Consider the following 19,717-nt stretch of genomic DNA (forward strand, 5'->3'; position numbering starts at 1 on the left):
TTAGTTTACTTGCCCATTTTTATTGGGTTATTTGTTTTCTTTGTGGTGAGTTTTTTAGTTCTCTGTATATTCTATATTTTGTTCCTCTATTAGAGGAGTAGTTGGCAATTTTTTTCTCACATTCTTTTGGCTCTCTGTTAAGGTTGAGATTCTGATAGTTTTCTTTGCTGTATAGAAACTCTTCAGTTTCATGCAATCTCACATATTGATCATCCTTTTAATTTATTGTGCCTATGGGATCTTGTTGAGGAAGTTTTTACCTGTGCCTATGTGTTGAAGTGTTGCACCTATGTCCTCTTCAAGGAGCTGCAAGGTCTCTGGTCTGATTTCCAAGTCTTTGATCCATCTTGAATTGACTCTTGTGCAGGGTGAGAAAGTAGAGTTTATTTCCATTTTTCTGCATATGGCTTACCAGTTTTGCCAATACCAATTATTTAAGAGGATTTTCTCCAGTATATCTTTTTGGCCCCTTTGCAAAAAGTCAATTGGCTGTGTGTATATTTGTTTCTGAGTCTTTTATTCTGCCCCATTGGTCCATGTGTCCATACCATGATGTTTTTCTTACTATGGCTTTGTGTTATAGTTTGAAGTCAGGTATTTTTATGCCTCTTACATCATTCTTGTTGCTGAGAACTACTTTGGCTATATTTGGGTATTTTTTGTTCCAAATGAATTGAAGGACTGATTTTTCTCTGTCTGTGAGCAATGACCTTGGGTAATTTAATGGGTATTGCATTCAATCTGTAGATCACTTTTGGAAGAATAGCCATTTTGATGATATTCTACCTATCCAAGATCATGGAAGATTTTTCCATCTCCTGAGGTCTTCTTTGATTTTTTTCTGTTAAATAATGTCCTTTGTAGTGGCCTTTTACTCCTTAGTTAGGTTTATTCTTATGTTTTTTTATTTTTTGTGTGATATCATGAGTAGAAGCGTTTTCTAGATTTCTTTTTCACTAGGTTTATGGTTGGCATACGGGAAAGCTTCTGATTTTTTTAAGATCGATCTTGTCAACCTTTTGTCAGCAAAGTGATCCAGACACTTTGCTAAATTTGCTTATCAGTTCTATAAGCCTTTTGATTGAGTTTGTTGGATCTTCTAAGTAAATAGAAATAGTTTTAGTTCTTTTTCTATTTATACTCCTTTGATTTCCTTCTCTTGTCTTATTGCTCTGGCTAGAGTCTCAAGTACTCTATTGAAAAGAAGTGGTAATAATGGGCATCCTTGTCTTGTTCCTGTTTTTCAGGGCAATTCTTGCAGTTTTTCTTCATTTAATATGATGTTGGCTGTGGGCCTATTGTATACTGTCTTTATGATGTCGAGGTATGTTCCTTCTATTCCGATTCTCTGTAGTGCTTTCAGCATAAATAGGTGTTGGATTTATCAACTGCTTTTTCATTGTCTATTGAAATGATTTTGTAATTTTTATCTTTGGTTCTGTTAATATGACAAATTACATGGATTGTTTTTCATATGTGGAAGCAGCCTTGCAACCTTGGAATGAATCTGACTTGGTCATGCTATGTGATTTTCTTGATGTGGTTTTGGATGTGCATTGCTACTATTTTGTTAGCAGCTTTGCATCTAAATTCATCAATAATATAGGCTTATAGTCTTCTTTTCTTGAGTTGCCTTTCTTTGATTTTGGTATTATTGTAATACTGGCTTCATAGAATATATTTGGGAGAGTCCCATTTCTTTCTCTTGATGAGTATTGGGATTAGTTCTTCTATAACGATTTTATAAAATTCACTTGGGAAACCATCTAGACGGCCCTGGGCTTTTGTTTGTTGGTAGGCTCTTTGTGATTGCCTCAATCTCTTTGATTGCTATTGGTGGGTTTAAATTTTCTATATCTTTTTCACTCAGTTTAGGAAAGTTATATATATCTAGAAATTTGTCAATTTCTTCTAGATTTTCTATTTTATTGGAGTATAATTTTCAAAGTAGTTTCTGATAATCCTCTGGATTTCCATGTTACCTATAGTAATATCTCCTTTTTAATTTTTTATCTTTAATTTGGATTTATTCTCTCTTTGTTTTGGTTAGGTTGCTTAGTGGTTTATCTATCTTCTTTATTTTTTTTTTCAAGAAAACATTTTTTGACTTTTTTTTTTGGCAGTACTGGGGTTCCTGGAAGCCCTTCTACCTCCGGGCTATACTCCCAGACCTATTTTTATACTTTTTTTTATTTGGAAAGAGGGTCTCTTAAGCCAGCACTGCTGGATTCAAACCTGCGCAATCCTCCTGTCTCCACCTCCCAAGTGCGGGGAGTACAAGCATGCGCCACCACACCTGGTGACTTTTTGTATTTTTTTAATTCTTGATTTCATTGAGTTTTGCTCTGATTTTAATAATGTCCTGTCTTCTACTAGCTTTGGGGTTAGACTGTTTCTGGTTCTCATGAGCTTTGAGGTTGTTGTTATTTATTTGGTGAATTTCTGTTCTTCTTAGGTAGGCACTCAGTGCTATAAATTTTACTCTTAATACTGCCTTCAAGGTGTCCCATAGGTTTTGATATGTTTTGTTATGTTGTTTCTAGGAATTTCTTAATTTCATCCTTTATTTCTTCTATGACTTGTTTTTCATTCACCAGTCAGGTATTCAGTTCCATGTGTTTATGTGGTTACTCTGGGTCTTCTTATAGTTGATTTCTAAGTTGCTGTGGCTGTCCTCAAACCCGTAGTCTTCCTGTCTCGGTTGCACGTGTACTGGGATTATAGACATGTACCACTGCACTCGACTGAATTACTCTACTTTTTTTGGTACTGGAAATTGAACCCAGGGAGTTCTACCTCTGAGCTAAACCCTCAGCCGTATTTTATTTTGAAACAGAATCTTGCTAAGTTGCTGAGGCTGACCTCGAACCTGTAATCCACTTGTCTCAGCCTCACAAATACTAGAATTACAAGCATGTGCCATGTTCACGTTTACTCTATTTTTTATAATTTATTTGTAGAAAAATTTGAAGTGTATTTTTGATCTATAGAGAATTCGAAGCCCTACCAAAAGAAAGGTAATGTATTTTAAATTGCCAAGGGCAGTTTGAATATCACAATAATCTGTAAAACTCATTAAGGCTTTTCCCCACAAACACTGCTGTCCCTCCTCTGGGTGCTTGCTATATATATATCACTGTCACTGCCTTCCCCTCTACTTCCTTCAGTGATAGAAACAATTATAGCATAGTCTCTGAAGAGTCAGAGAAAAAACTCTAGGAAAATTTGTGAATGCCATGCTGTATAATCAATGTGAACACAGTCCATATTCTACAACAAATTTGGTTGCATCCAAAGACCCAATATTTAAGACAATATCCATGCTTGTATAAAACTATGTGCATTTGTTGTAAGCACTTTCAGTTGATAAGACACTTCTATACTCTCAGGGAATGTGATCTCAGTCCATCCACGGGCAGTGCTCTCTGTGGCTGTGGTGTCAGGTTGACAGTGTTGGGAACAATAGCTTGGAGGTTCATGCTCAGTCTTTAGAATTCCCTAGGATGCATGGTCATCTCCAGGAGGTATGAGCTCAGGTTCCAACTCATACCTTACCTGCCTACATGCAGGTACTGCTTTTGTCTCCTAGTCTCCATCCCCTAAGCAGAAGTGGACCCCACTTCATTTAAATCTTTCCCATCTCTCTGGTATCTGTCACCAAGTGATTTTTTGGAGGTCTTATAGGGGTCTAAAGGACAAAGACAAGAACACTCTGTGAGTGTTGTGAATTGCCCAAGCTCTGAAGCACTTGTACATTTTGTTAGCTAAATATGTGCTCCTTGTGGTCCCCTTCTAGAGAGATGGGACCACCTCGCCACCACGACAACCAGGAGGCCAGGAACAACTAGAGCTCCAGTTAATGCTGCAGGTATGGTGACTTCTCTGGGGAGAGCAGGAAGGGAGTCCTTGTGGAGTCCCTTCAAGAGAGTATTGCAGTGAGTTATGAGTAGTAGAACCAGTCAACTGTTTTTTGTTTGTTTGTTTGTTTGTTTTAGGGCCTCCAGACTTTGACTTGGCTGATGCTCTGGATGATAGAAATGATCAATTTGATGGCCCCAGGAAGCCAAACGTAGCAGGAGGAGGTAAGTCCTAGCTGGTTGGAACCACAGGTCCACTCTGTAGCTCCTTGGTGGGGTCTGTCTCTTTAACTATCATGGCCCATAGAGTCACTTGTCGCCTGGTGAAAGTGGTCCACTTCAAGCCACAGGAAAAGCCTAAAATAGCTATGTTCAAACTTTTTTGGTGTAAGGACACCCCAAATTATTAAGGATAAGATCTATCAATATTTATCATCTGAGAACTTAAAACTGAAATCTAAAATCTTCACATGGAACCCACACATATTTGTATGAGAAATAACTATGCTTAGAAAAACAAAAACACAATTTAGTAAGAAGAGTAGTATTATCTGACCTACAAAATTTTCCTATGGCTGGCTTGGTAGAAGATAGCAAAGTGCTCTCTCTCTCTCTCTCTCTCTCTCTCTCTCTCTCTCTCTCTCTCTCTCTCTCTTGTTCTCTCTTTCCTCTCTCCTCTCCTCCTCCTCTTCCCCCTCTTCCCCCTCTTCCTCCTCTTTTCCTCCTCCCCCTCCTCCTCCTCCTCCTCCTCCTCCTCCTCCTCCTCCTCCTCCTCTTCTTCTTCTTCTTCTTCTTCTTCTTCTTCTTCTTCTTCTTCTTCTTCTTCTTCTTCTTCTTCTTCTTTCTCTCTCTCTCCCACTTTCTCCCTCTTACTCTCCCCCTCTGTCTCCCTCTCTTCATGCCCCCTCTCTCTCCCCCTGGGGATTGAACCCAGAATGTCTATGTCTCTGTTTATTTGTGGTTTGTATGGTTGGAATAGATGATATGCAGCTGGAAAGGGAAAGAGTAGCTTAATATGCTTTTCAATTATCTTTAATAGAGCACCAAAATTCAATTAGTGGGTATTTATAGTTAAGTCCAATTTAGTATATAAAACTATCAGGATTGTACCCTCACTTTCTTCCACTGATTCCCATGGGACTTGCTTGCCCTTCATAGGTTCTTTTACTCATTCATGGTTTTGATACATTGCACATTGGTCATTTGGCAAATCACATTCTGTGGTTTTTCCAGCCTCAAAATAATGCCACATAGCCAGGTGTGGTGGTGCATGCCTGTAATCTCAGTTCTTGAGAGGCTAAGAAAGGATTGTAGATTTGAGGCTTGCATAACAAATGATCAAAAACTAATTGTTTTCAAGAAACTTAGCAAGTTAACTCCCATTTGTCATCTCCCAGTTTTCTTTAACCAGTTAGTAACTGAGTATTCTGTTCAGGGTCTCATATATCTGTAGTCAAGATGTTGACCAGGGCTGAGGACTCATCCTCCAAACTCATGTGGTTGTTAACAGTATATTTCCTTTCACCTACTTGCTTCTTCAAGACTAGCAGGAAAAAGTGGGGGCAGATTGGGAGATAGAGCAGGTGAGAAAGAGATTCACTCTTTTGCTTCTTGTGTCTGAACTCAGGGAAGGCACAAACCTGTTTTTAAAGGGATCACCTGATTAAGTTAAGCTTGTCCAGGGTAATCATCCTTTTGATTACTGTATCTTAATTACATCTTCAAAATCTCTTCAGCTTTGGCACATAACAAAACCTAATAACAAGGATGATACCTATCCTTTTCATGGTCCCACTCACACTCAAAGTGATTGGATGTTATACACAGCATTCACAGCAGCAGGGGGCAATCTTAGTGCGTGTCTTGGAATTTCATTTACCACCTTCATCATTGGAGTTTTTATTATTCAGGGCTAGGATGGAACCCAGAGCCTCACACATGCTAGGCAAGTAGTCTTCCACAGAGCTCCACCCCTAACCCCATCAAGAGTGTTCTTAAGTGTATCTGGCAACATTTTCTGTGAATTTTGGGCAGTGTTAACTAATACAAGTTTCTTGTTGCTGATATTGCTTTGTCACTGAAATGTATATTTTTTTTCTAGGTTTTTCGGACAAGGATCTTGAAGACTTACTAGGAGGTGGCGATTACAAACCTGATAGGAATAAAGGTAGAAATGTTGTTTTGTCCAACCATGTAACTTATTCTGGTTCAAAGGTGATTATGCTGTTACCAGGTTAACTGATGTCCTCTTACTCAGCCTCTGGGAAATGAGAGGTAGTACCCAGACATCCCAGCTTACAAGTTGGGCTTCCATTGCAATGATGTGGGTTGTGCAGTTACAAACAGGCATTTCTTAGCCATTTTAGATATTCATACATTTCCCATGCTGCTCTTTGAGAAAAGTTCATCATGATAAACCTTTTTTAAAGATGCCAGAAGCAAGTCATAATCTTTTGTTTATATACTTGTATTGGTACATTATAATTATATCTCATAGTAAGATTCAAATGATATAAATGTACATGCAGGCAGCACTTGGTGTCTTTCCCTTCATATGTCATACATCTTTTAAAATACCTTTGTTGAAGTAATTTGACTCACAAGAAGTTATAAAAATTTGTCCAGGAGAGTCCCTCCCTGTACATTCTTCACCCAGCTTCCCCTGAAGATATCTTAAATAAGCACCGTGCATTGTTCAAACCAGGAAGCTGACATCAGTATAGTACTGTGAAGTCATAGAGGCCTTATTCAGATTTCTATAGATTTTGCATGCAAAACATATATATGTGCATGTGAAATTTTATCATGTGCATGAAACTTTATCAACACAATCAGGAAGCAGAATGGCAAAGAATTGCATGCGTGTTGCCTTTGAAAACTCATGACATCCCCAAAGCAACATATTTTTAGTTTTCCCACAAACTACCTTTAACTATTAAACTATTAAAGCTTTTATCACAGTCTATATCCAATCTGACCCTATGTATGGTGGGGATATCAGCCAGAATTGTAGGTATGGTAGTACAGGTAGTGTTGGAACTTGTGCCAGTAACTTGAGTTTCTAACCTGTTGGTGGTAGTAACCTGTACCTGTTTGGATCATATGTTAGGATGGTAAGTGCCGTGGTCGTAACTCTGGCGATAACCTGTCACTGTGTCACATGGTCATTGTAGCAGGGCATTGATGTTCCAAGTCATGGATAGATCTAGTGGTAATTCTGAGGTGCTTCCCATAGTCCTGCCTATTATGGTAACATTTACTCCTTTTTTGCAAGAACTGTTCATATGGAGCAGTGTTCTCTTAAATGGGTCCTCCCAAATACCTTTCCAGATGGTGTCATCTTTAGGAAAAAGCCCTAAAAGCCTCTAAATGAAACTCACAGGTGTCAAGAGAACATGGAACATTTAAAGGGCAAACCCAGCAAATTAGCCAATTAATCCTTGGTGACAAATGGTATTTCCAGGTGGGGAGATGAGGACAGTAGTCGCATGTGTAAGCATGCACAAGAGTGAAAGTCTAGATGACATGTCAGTGGCTTTACCTTATTAAAAGTAATTGTTTTAGCAAGGAAAAAGTGTTAGGGAATTCATTAATTAGGCTCATGTCGGAACTTCTTTTGTAAAGAGTAATCAATTGTTAGCTTCAGTTATACCCTCTGTCATTATGGGTATTAGTAGAAGATCAAGGGGTCCCAGCTTAAATGACAAGTGTGAAACTGAAAATGATAAGCACACAGTGGGTTTCTCAGACACTATTCTTTACACAAAAATATGTTCATGTTGTGGGCAAAGGTAAAGCATCACATTTAAATACATTATAAACCTCAGCATGAAAAGAATCCCAGTTAATGCATTTCAGTGACCTTCCCTGACTGGCTCCTTTTACTCAGAAATCTACATTTTTAGTTCTTCTCCATCTTTCCATAGCTTCATAGTTTGTTTCATGCTAACACTGAATAATGTCCCATTGTACAGATGTACTACTGTTTATCTGTTCACCTGTTGAAGGACATCTCATTTGCCTCCAGTTTTTGTTGAATATGAATGAAATTGCTATAAACATTTTTAAACAGTTGCATGCAAGTGTTTACTCAGACATAAGTTTTCAACTTGAGTTTACCTTAGATGTATGATTACTGGATAATATATATGGCAAGTCTGTGTTTAACTCATTTTGAGTGTGTGGTACTAGGAATTGAACCCTGGGGCATTTTAACTCTGAGCTACATCCCCAGCTTTATTTTATTTTATTTTATTTTATTTTATTTTATTTTGAATCAGGGTCTCACTAAGTTGCTGAGGGTCTCAATAAATTGCTTAGGCTGCCGGGCGTGGTGGCGCACGCTTGTAATCCCTGTGCTTGAGAGGCGGAGATAAGAGGATCGCGCAGGTTCGAAGCCAGCCTCCCTGGCTTAAGAGACCCTGTTTCCAAATAAAAATATAAAATAGGTCTTGGAGTGTAGCCCTGAAGTAGAAGGGCATCCAGGAACCCCAGTGCCACCACCAAAAAAAAAAAGTTGTTTAGACTGTCCTTGAATCTGTGTTCCTCTTGTCTCAGATTCCCAAGTCCTGGGATTATAGGCATGAGTCACCTTGCCAAGCTCCAAATTAGTTTTGAGGAGAGCATTTGTTGATTTGTCACTATTTTATGCCAGAAGTCCTCACTCCTTAAAACTTTTGAATCTGGAATAAAATTTCTTTTTATCTCCCTTAAATCCCAGGCCTTCATTTCTTCCCCATAGGTTATTCTTTAACCTCATAACTGTTCTTGCACCCTTTCCATTCCCCTTCTCCTTTTTTTCTTCCCTCTGTCTTTCTTTCCTTTTAGAATCTCCTTGTGATTTTGTTTTGCATTTTTCTAATAACATGGATTGATCTTTTCATGTGTTTATTGGCCATGTGTATGTCTCTTGGACCGTCAAGTCTTTTGCCTATTTTTAAACTGTGTTATTTGCCTTTTAATTATTCAGTTAGTAAGAGTTCTTTATATATTTTCAATACTAGTCTTGAAGCAGATATATAACTTCTAACTATTTTCTCCTACTCCATGGATTGTTGTTTTATTTTCCTTCATATGTGGCACTGGGGATTGAACCCAGGGGCATTTTACCTCTGAGCTACATTCTCAGCCTATTTTATTTTATTTTATTTTATTTTTATTTATTTATATTTTTTGGTGGTACTGGAGGTGGAACCCCGAGGCTTTCTACCTCTGGGCCATACTCCCAGACCTATTTTTTATATTTTATTTGGAAACAGGGTCTCACTAAGTTGCTGAGAGCCTCACTAAGTAGCTGAGGCTGGCTTCGAACCTGTGCGATCCTCCTGTCTCAGCCTCCCAAGCACGGGGATTACAAGCATGTGCCACCACACCCAGCCTATTTTATTTTATTTTGAAACAAGTTCTTGCTAAGTTGTCATACACTAGTCTCAAATCTGCCATCCTCCTGTCTTAGCTTCCCAAATGCTGGGGTTACAGGCATTTGCCACCATGCCCGTTTTCATTTTTTTTTATTTGGAACTCATTTTCTTGGGTGGCATTGAGTTACATAAATTTATTTTATGCCAGGGGTTGTCACCAGTTCCAATGATATCTTTATGTAGTGTGTATTTTGTAGATGAGCTGGGTTCAGCTCGTACTCAGAGAAGATGAGCAGAGCCCTGTAGCCAAACAGGGAATCAAAGCCATGACCTTGACTTGGCTACCTTTAATGATAGGCCCCTATGGCCAACTTCAGGTTCATGCATCTAGGCATGACAAAAAGGCTTAGAGTGACTGGTGATTTTTTTAAATCAACCTGTATATTTATTTTTCATCTTTTTTATGCATTTACTGGTGCATTGTAATTATACATCATAGTGAGGTCCAACGTGATACAAATATACATACATGCAGCACTTGGTGTATTTTCCTCCACATCCCATCCCACTTCCTCCTCCTTCCCCGTACCTGTTAGTGAGGTTGGTAGTGATAGCTTTCTATATGGACATAACACTATTTGGTCTGTTCCCTTCCTCAATTCTCATTTTTCCCTTCCCCATCTCCCTCCCCAATTTCCTTCCACTATTCTACTAGTTTCTCTTTTCATTTCACAAAGTACTTTTTCTTCCTATTTTCTTTGTAGTTTCCACATATGAGAGAAAACATATGACCCTTGATTTTCTGAGACTGGCTGATCTCACTTAGCATAATATTATCTAATTCCCTCTATTTTCTTGCAAATGACATAATCTTGTTCTTCTTTATGGTTGAATAAAACTCCATTGTGTATACACACCACATTTTCTCTAACCATTTATCTGTTGATGGATACTTAGGTTGGTTCTGTAATTTAGCTATTGTGAGTTGTGCTGCAATAAACACGGGTATGCATGTATCACCGTAGTATTCTTTTATTCTTTTGGAAAGATATGAAGGAGTGGGATAGCAAGGTCATGTGACAGTTTCATTCTTAGTCTCTGGATGATTTTCAGTTGTTCTGTAGCCTCACAGGATGACTTACTCACAGGATGGGGGAGAATCATTTTTGCCATCATTATAGGGTAACACTTCCTATGCTCACACATGGGCAGATAGTCAAGAGCTAGTGGAGATGTGGAGCTTTGAGCTTTTTATTATTTTTTGACAGCCTGGGGGAGCTGGGCAGGGCTGTCCTGCTTACAGTTCTATAACCTCCCAGCTCAGCAGTCATTTATTCTGTGCTATTCAACCTGCTGAGCATCCTGGTATCCAAGTATTAATAAAATGAGAAAAGAGTCTTTGCACCACTCAACTTTGTTCTGAATTGAGGTAAAAGAAAGGGAAGATTGAATTACCCAGAGAAGAAAACTTAGAAATCTAGGACTTGAACATGTCAACAGAGGGTACCTGTGTGGCTCTCCCCCCTTCCCATTCACAACAAGCCACCTGTAGCACAACAAAGGGGACCATTGACAGGTCTGCACTGTGGGACTCCAAGCACTCACTGATGACCTTGTTGTTGGTGACACATTAATGCACATGGTGGTTCCTGATGATGCCTGTCCTCCTTCCTGCTTTGCTTTCTCCAATAGCCATTGTGTCTGATGAAAATGCCAGTGCTGTTCGTTTTGTACATAGACATTCATAGCCAATCAGAGATCTTTATAAAATGCTTTTAGTTCCAGGATACCGACCCAGGTGAGGCCATAATAAACCTCATTTTCTCCCCCCAGAATCTTTTTTCAAAAACAGACTTTATTTTTTAGAGCAGCTATAGATTCACAGCAAAATGGAGTAGAAATTAACATTTCCACATACCCCCTGCCCCAGCACACACAGCACCCCCATTATCAATACCCTTAGAGTACGGTATGTTTTACACTCCTTGAACCCCTCCACACACAGAATATTTGGTGAAGGAAACATCAGAACTAATTGTCTCTAACTTCTCATGGCTCCTTCCTCTAAGAACGCAGCTCTGGGAACACTATGTCCCTCCATCAGTGAGCATTAGGTTCAAAGAAGTATATGACAAGAAGGACTGTTCCTTCTTACTGTTTCACCACAGCATCCTTCCTGTGGTCCACCTATAAGCACAGCCCTCTCTCCCTTACTGTCCTCAACCCCTGTCAACATTAATTTGTTCTTCCTCTCTGATATTTCAGAGCCACTTCAATGGCAAAATAATAAAACTGAGCTTGCATTTGTTTATATTCCCAGCACATGTGGGAGCCACATGCTGTTGTCATTTTTTCTCAGGCTCCCTTGGCCTGTGCTCCCTGCCAGCAAACCCCCGCCTGTAAGGTAGGGATGACAAATGCAGCTACCCATTGGACAGAGAGGTAAACTGGGATGCTGGCTTGGAAGAACCCTAGGTGTATGGTAGCTGTCATTTTAATAATAAAAATGTTTACTCAGAAGCCTGGGATTTTCAGATAGCAGACATAAGAAAGCAGGCCTGGTTATAGGTAGAAGTGCACTGCCACCCACCTTGCTGTGGCTGGTCGTGAGGGTCACAGCAGACACTAAGTGCTTTTATTTTTATTCCAGGAGATGGTGGCTATGGCAGCAGTGATGACCCTGGATCTGGTAGGTATCCAGGCCCCGAGGTTTCTTTTGGGGACCACAAGGAGAAACAGTTCTGTCCATCTCTGGTCTCAGAGTCAGTTTTCCCTGCCTCCTCTTGAATTATTTTCATAGAGAGAACCGTGAGACAAATAACAGAGGGTTGCAGTTTAAGGGGATTGGCATGAAGAGCTGGATCCCAGGAGAGGTGGTCCAGTGGGGAGCCTGCCTGAGCCTCACTACAGAGGGGACTGTGCAATTGCCACGTCTACCTTTAACACTTCTCAAAGGAGAAGTTCCTAAAGAAAACAGAAGAACTTGGTAAATCCAAGGGGTGCCATGTTGTTGTCATGCCTTGGAGATGGTATGGCATAGCCCTCTCACATGGACTTGGGATTATGGACATCTGACCCAGCTTTGCTCAGGGCTAGTGAAACAAACTTCTGAGCTGCATGGTGATCTGGCTCAGCCCAGCTCAATATGGTTCTCTTTGTTCTTCTATGACTAGGCATGTCAGCAGAGACTGGCACCATTGCTGGTGTGGCTAGTGCCCTAGCCATGGCTCTGATTGGCGCAGTATCCAGCTACATCTCCTACCAGCAAAAGAAGTTCTGCTTCAGCATTCAGCGTAAGTGCTCCTGAACAGGGAAGGGCCAGCAGGTTCACATTCCTTCTGTAGCCAGCCCAATACCAACGTCCTAGCAGACTGCCTAGGCTAAGGGATGGGGTGTAATTTTGGAAATCCTCAGGGACAAATCTAGGCCAAGCTGAAGTATATAGCAGCTTGCAAGAACAGCTGGAACTAGACCAAATGACATTGAACTTCTAGGGACCCCACTCCCAGAAGCCATATGGGGACAGAACACAGTGATCATTGTGATGTTTTTTTCTTAGAAGATAGGAGGGCCGCTGGGATATTCTTATGGCCTCTGATCTCACCCCAAGGGGATGATAGGTCCATCAAAGACCCTGTATCATCAGCTCCCTCTCCTGCTAGCCTCACTACAGGAGGCTGTACTTTCCAGAAGTATCTTAGATACATATAGCAGCTCTCTTGTGGCTCTGAACATGCCCCCTTTCCTATCCTGAAAGGTTACTGCCCAGATACCCCCACCTCTGCTCTCATGAGCTAGACTGTATGGAATTATGCTCAGTTTTAAGGGGTAGTGATACAAGAGAAGGACAGAGTGTAGCTTTTGCCCCACCCTTTAACTGCCAGATTTTTAGAAGACCTTGCTTTTGTTTTAGGCCATAGCCATGGGTGGGGAAGTTGTGGTTAAATTGAATAGTCACAAAGGGACCGCAATCCTAAAAGCCCACTAGCTCCCCATGTGGTGAAGCTCATAAGGATGCTATTGAGGGTGGACAAGTGGGCTACACTTACTACAGTTAGTTCACTTACCACAGTGTCGATGTGTTGCTATTTGCTGAGTGGAATGTGGCTCTAGGTCAAGGGTAAGGACTTTTAGTTCAAGTAACAGAATGTGGCTCAACAATGGTTTTTCACATCTTTTTCCTTCCTGAATCCCTATGATGTTATAGGAAACATGGGGTCATACCCTGTGAGTATTCCCTGCTCTTGTCCAGCCTCTTCCCTCATATCTGGCCTATAGCTGAGTCAGTTACTTAAGCTGACCTCAGATTTGCTTGTGTTTCCCTAGTAGCACACCCTTGACCAGGACTACTGCCCATGGGTACACGGATAGGTACATCATTTTCCAGGCTTCTCAAGATGGCCTTTGTAAAGATTAACCCTGGGTTTTAGGACAGAGTTGGGGATTACTGAAAGAACAAGATATTGCCTTTATGACTGATTAAACTAATTGGCAATGAAAATGCCATTTAGCAAATAACTTTGTATGAATTTCCAAAATGTCCTGTGTTCTTACCAAGTGGTAGGGAGGCCCCCAAGAGGGCTACGGGGCCTTCTGCTGCCTGTACCACATACAATATAGTCTCATCTTGGTTTTCTGTTTCCCTCCTACATAGTTGGGAGGACAGAAAATGGACTACCACTTTGGTTTGGTCCTTAGCAAAGAAGAACTTGTGAGGCCCCATCCGGGAGCCAGCCAGGCTCAGCAGTAAGTGTTGACAAACCTGCCAGAACAAAGAGCCACAGCATGATAGCTTAAAAAGAGACACATTCCCTCCTGGACATCTAAAGGTAATATGTCTGCAGGGCCAGGTCCATTGTGGAGAATCCAGAACAGGAACCCTTTTTTGTCTCTTAAAGCATCCAGCAGCTCCAGGCATTCCTTGATTTATGGTCACGCTGCTTCAGTCTCTGCCTCCATCTTAAATCCAGATAAATCTCTTATTGGGTTCTTTAATAACAGACTCTAGACAGGAGTCTTAGTGGGTTCAAACTTGGCTCCTGGATACCTGGGACCCTTGACCCTAAGATCCAAGTTGTACAGGGGCCCTGTGGCTGGAAAGAGTGAAAAACCTGAAGTTATCTCTGTGCCTCAGGGCTTTGGTGGGTAGAGAGGCACTTCAGCTGACAGCTTGCTCAGACCCACTCAACGCCGTTCTCAGGCATGTGGTGAGGTTGGGAGATGAAGTGACATGGTCCAAGTCAAGGTGGACCCTGACCTCCCCCACTTATAAAGGGCCTGAGGTTGGTCGAGCATAAGTCCACCAAGGGCCCTTCTCTACAGGACCGAGAGGAATTGGGCTGACCACACAGGGTGGCTTGGCTGGGTCCTCTCCCACTGGGCCCTCAGCTCCTTGGACAAATCATGTGACTGAACAAGGTTACAGACCAGTTTGAGGTCACTCAAGTGACAGTAGGAATAGAGGGCAACAACTATGTTCATTTGCAAAACACAGAATGAACGTCTGGGCAGTGTCTGTGGGTGTACAAAGGTCAAAAGGAACTGTGCTGTTTTCATGCTTCTTTCCCAAGACAGGTATGAGATTTGGCCAGTGGGATTAGCAGGCTGGCTGCACCAGGAAAAGTCCCCATCCCCTGGTGTTGATCTGGGCTTCACTGGCCTTCTTCAGTCCTCTTCCTTCCCTGTACACCTGACTCCCTAAGCTAGAGGCTAGGAGACCCTCACCTCCATACCATGTCAGTAAATCATCAGTTCTGGGACTTGTGCTACCAAGCTGGTCCCCTCTTGAGCTTGGACCGATGCCCATGCAGGCCTCAGGTGTCTCATTCCCCCTCAGGAAGTTTTCATTTAACCCCCATATGTCTGACTCTCCTACTCTTCACCCTTCTCCAGAAGGACCTATTCAGAAACACCTGAACCTTCAGGCCCCTAGCTCAGTATTCAAAGCTCTCTGTGGTTTGGCTCTTGCCTCTAGATTTTTCTCCAGAGTTACTCGCCTTTCTCTGGGTGCCCTTCTCTCTCCAGAGTGCAGCCTTTGCTGTTCTCTCTCCTCCTCTGGCCCAGGCATCCCTTCCCAGGAAGCCTTTCCCCTTTGGTTGGTCAGTGGTTGCACTTGCCAAGCTTTCGTGTGCTGCCACAGTGCCACCTGCTGGCCCCATTAAAGCCTGCGGGGCTGGATTGGTCAGTGGGTTTCTGTGTGTCTACAGCCCAAGGCAGTATCCCTCTGCACATGCCATTCTGTGGGGACTGTCTGTGTTTCGTGCTCTGATATGCCCATGGTGTCTAGCCTGGGCCAGGATAGGAAGGGTTTCAAAGATGTTCAGGGGAGCCCATCCTCATAGAATCAGAGACCTCCCATCTCAACTGCTTCTGCTGAGCCTCTGCCCGGAGTCAGCCTTGACCACCAGAGTGTGGAGGTCAGGAAAGCCACCGGGAAATGGTAGGTAACTTCTAGGAGGGCCGGTCCCTGCTGCTGGACCCTCTGCTGCTACCAAAGGGGCCAGTACTTTGGAGCCTGTGGGCTTCCCCTGTCTGCCCTCAGTGCCAAGGGTCAGTGTGTGTTACCGGAAACCTGGGAGGGGTGCTGCAAGGAGGTGAGTTCTTACTCCAGGTTTCTAAGCTTCGTGTCTTGCCTCCAGATGCAGCAGAAGGTCAAGGTAACAACGTGCTTTGACTTCCTCATGTTCCTGCGCTTTGGCCTCAAACCCCTCATTATCCATCCTACACTCCACCCATCCCCTTCCTTGGCATTCACCAACTTGGCTGTGAGCACACCATCTTTAGCTCTCCCTGATGTGTGTGAGGATGCTGCCTGCCAGACCCTCGGTCTCCAGGCCCAAGGTAGCAGGGGTCAGGCAGGGTTGGGGGGAGGACACTCAGATGTACCCTAGTCGTTATCTCAGAGGATCAACTAGAGGCAGAAGGTACACTTCCGGGCCCCTGCCCATCAGCCATGGGGTCTTTCACCTGCCTGGCTTTGCATGGTAATCAACCATTCCTGCCAAACAGCAGTGCCTGCATTTCTTGTGGCCCATCTGGCCTCTACCTTGAGCTGGGATGGTAGTGACTTGTGGTGGCACTTGGTCACTTGGTCAGTTTCCATGGACCCTGTGCTGTCCAGGGATAAGATGTGGACTCTTGGCTCTCTTTAAGAAGAAGTAGGAGAGGGGTCCCTCCTAGTCCTTGAGTGATGGCCTTTGTGGGCATAAAATGGGTGCTCTGTTGAGTCCTCAAAACCAATGGTAACTGGAGCAGAGCATCTGTCAGTGGGCCCTGGGTCCCCAGGACTCTGGGGAGGAACAGTAATTAGTCACACTGCCAGGAGAAGCCAGTTAGCTTCTCTGTGCAGGTGCTTCTGGGAGGCCATATGCTGGTGGAAGGCTTTTCTGGCATCTCCACTAGGAGTCCTACTCAGCCATCCACACTCCTTGCTCTGTGCCCGTCAGCCACTCACTGGGCACTTGGCTCCCTGGCCGCCTTCTTGGTCCTTGGGCTACATTTGGACCTGAGGATGGTCCTGAGCCCTGTTGTTCAGTGCCCCCTGCTGGTCAGAGCTGCCAACACCTGCAGAAGTGGGGTTTCTAGGGGCCTTTGATTCATATTTTAATAAGGACACTGATGAGAATTGTCTGTGCAGTCCCAGACTGGCAGTATCAGATGAAGGATGTGCAAGTGCCCCGGTGCAGAAGTCTGAGGTGGGCAGTGTTTGCTGTAATAGAGGACTCAGGAGTGCTCCATTCCAGGGGGCCCCATTGGTTATGTGTCCAGCACTAACTCTGCCATTTGCCCTTTGCAGAGGGTCTCAATGCAGACTATGTGAAGGGGGAGAACCTGGAGGCTGTTGTATGTGAGGAACCTCAAGGTGAGAATCTCTTAGCCACTGTCCCTTGCTGAAGGTCTCCTAGACAGTTTTCCTAGTACTGAGCAGAAATGGGTTAGGGAATCATAGGGTTTTCATCCATAACAAAAGGCTGAAGGTCCAGGTGTGGCTACACTCTGCCCTGCCCCTGCTCAGCCAGCCTCCTGGCTTCATGAGGCCAGGGACTCTGAGATGGCAGCCGCATCTGATGCTATGTCAAGGACTTGGGGATACTGTTGCTGTTCAGCTTCTACTCTTAATTCATCTAAGCTAGAGCACTGGGTACCTTTATTCCATGCTGGCAGAAATGGATACATCCTGGAGACATTTGGATAGAGCTATGGAAGTAATTTTAATCTGGACTCATATCCTCCCCCCTCCTTTTTATGTTACTAGGGATTGAACCCAGGAGCATTCTACCTCTAAGCTACACCCTGAGCCCTATTTACTTTTTTTAAATTTTGAAACAGGATCTCGCTAAGTTGATGAAACTTCTCCAACCTGAGATCCTCTTGTCTCGTCCTCACAAGTCCTGAGATTACAAGTGTGCATCACTGTACCTGGCTGACCTTGGGATTTAAAAATTGCCAAAGGCAAGAGGACACTAGGTTAAAACCCAGAACTTCTCTGTCTCCCATTTTTATGGCCATGGAGCTCTTTTTGGGTTCATCTAGTAGAATTATGAGGCCATATTATGTCAAAACATTGGACTAGAATGGCCATTCTCTCTAGGGAGACATGCCCAATGACCCAAGAACACCAATGGGCAGGCCAGCTTGCCATCATCTGGGGCCAGGCAGCATGCATGTGGAGGTGGAAAGCTCAGGTGCATGTCTTGACCAGTGGGGTGGGCACCGGCCTCTAGGCTGAGGCCACGAAGACTGGGGATATGGGCCCCATGTGCTGTGTAATGGGGAGCAAGGTGCCCATGCTACTGTGTACTGTAGGGTGCTTATCTGATAGCACTGTACCAAATGGAGTCAAATAGCCCTGGATCCAAATGTGGAAAAATAGATTCTACAGTAGCAATCACTTTCACAATTTTTAAGACTTTTGGCCACTCAGTGAGCACCTATATAGCTAAGCACTATGCTGAGTACTTTAATTAAAATAATCCAGCAACCCTACCAAGAGCACTCCCATTTTCTAGGCTGAGCTCTTAGCGAAGACTGGCTTCCTTTTTCTCCTCTTCGACCCACTTGTAATACTGCATCCTGACCACAGGCAGAGTGGGCCTCAGAGCAAGGTTGCCTGGGATGGACTGAGCCACCGAGCTTTTGGACACAACACACAGGAAACCATAGTTGTGTTCCTAGCAGTTTGATTGTCTCAGCTCTTACTGTACAAATTAGAGGAGAACCCTTCTTAACAGATGTCTTCTTTCTCTAGTGAAATATTCAACGCTGCAAACGCAATCTGCAGAGCCACCACCACCCCAGCCACCCCGGATCTGAGGTCCCGCTCAGCAGCAGGCACACAGCAAGGGAGCCACCGCTTGTGACCTGGCTCCTGATGCCATTTAGACCCCCAACTGCTATGATGCTCTTTCCATACCATTGGCTTCTTGTTCTGTTTTCCTGACAAGCTTGGGTATTCGTGAGTTTGCTTTCTGTGCCCTGCCCTGCAGGGTGCGGCATCTGCCCTGCTACAGGTGCTCAAAAGAGATTTGGTCCTGAGACTCTAGACTCAGGCCCAGCAGATTGCTAGCACCCACCTCAAAACCTGTTGGGTCACCAACTCCCCAGAGCCATCCTATCCCAGCTTTAGCATGGGGAGGAGGAGACCAACATGAAGTTAGGCAAGAGGACACTGGGTTTAGTGGCGAAGGACAGCATTCCTGCTAGGTGATGAATGTAGCCCAGGGAATAGTAATATCCTCTACACACTGGAGTGACTCTCTGTGGCAGGGATCTGCTAATACCAGCCCCTGGCAGTGAGCTCCAAGAGCTATAGGTAGCATGGCCCAGCTAGTACCCAGTTCACTCAGAGCTTCTTCAAGAAGCAAACCAGTCAGCACCAAACACGCACAGCACCCAGGGTGGTGTTTTATTGCAGCCTTGCTCTCCAAATCCAGGTTTTTATTGCTGGGCTTCTGGATAGCTGGTCCAAATGGAGGATCTTCAGTTATTTAAGTGCAAATGTGTATCTCGTGGTAGTACTTCCCTGACAGTACAGGAATTTAGAGAAGTGCGTAGCTTCAATGTGCAGGCCTAATTCCCATTGGATTTCATAGGGGACTGGGTATGGTCTTAGGTTAAAGTTAAAGTTCTTAGGAGTCATTTCTGCATTCAAAATGAGTTTTGTATTGGTTGGGGTGGTGCTTATCCCACCCGTATATGATCCTATTTGGGTAGCAAGATCTACAGATATGGAGAATGAGCTTCAAAGCCAGAAGGCAGAAAGCTTGTTGCTTGCCTAGAAACTTATCCAGGGAGTCAGGGAGGGAGAAATGCTGGCTTAGTTGTGTGGAATGCTTCTGCCTTTGTAGCCCTGTAATTGTCCTCCCTTCTGATGAAGAGTGCTCACCGTGGCAAACATGGGAACCCAAGGATTGCCCCCTAACCAGCTGTCTAGTTTGGGCTGGAATGGTGCTGGCTTTGTGGAATATTACTTTGACCCTTGGCCTCAGCAAGCTCTGCTGT

At 43.5% G+C, this 19,717-nt stretch overlaps 1 protein-coding gene across 4 annotated transcripts in view; it reads left to right on the forward strand.

Moving 5' to 3' along the window:
- The window catches only part of CD99L2 (CD99 molecule like 2), a gene marked incomplete at both ends in the record, with an annotated part of 130,851 nt that extends 112,322 nt beyond the window's left edge, over positions 1–18,529 (forward strand). For 2 of the 4 annotated variants that reach the window (XM_080719199.1, XM_080719200.1), the window contains 7 exons: positions 3,797–3,868; positions 3,996–4,082; positions 5,959–6,024; positions 11,868–11,906; positions 12,391–12,510; positions 17,013–17,078; positions 18,465–18,529. In XM_080719199.1, the coding sequence (XP_080575325.1) occupies positions 3,797–3,868; positions 3,996–4,082; positions 5,959–6,024; positions 11,868–11,906; positions 12,391–12,510; positions 17,013–17,078; positions 18,465–18,529 (515 nt within the window). The remainder of the gene's footprint in view (positions 1–3,796; positions 3,869–3,995; positions 4,083–5,958; positions 6,025–11,867; positions 11,907–12,390; positions 12,511–17,012; positions 17,079–18,464) is intronic. The other 2 variants (XM_080719201.1, XM_080719202.1) reach the window with 2 other exon arrangements.
- Between the last annotated feature and the right edge of the window lie 1,188 nt (positions 18,530–19,717).

This window comes from Muscardinus avellanarius (genome assembly GCF_963383645.1).
Source record: "Muscardinus avellanarius genome assembly, chromosome: X".
Lineage (NCBI taxonomy): Eukaryota > Metazoa > Chordata > Mammalia > Rodentia > Gliridae > Muscardinus > Muscardinus avellanarius.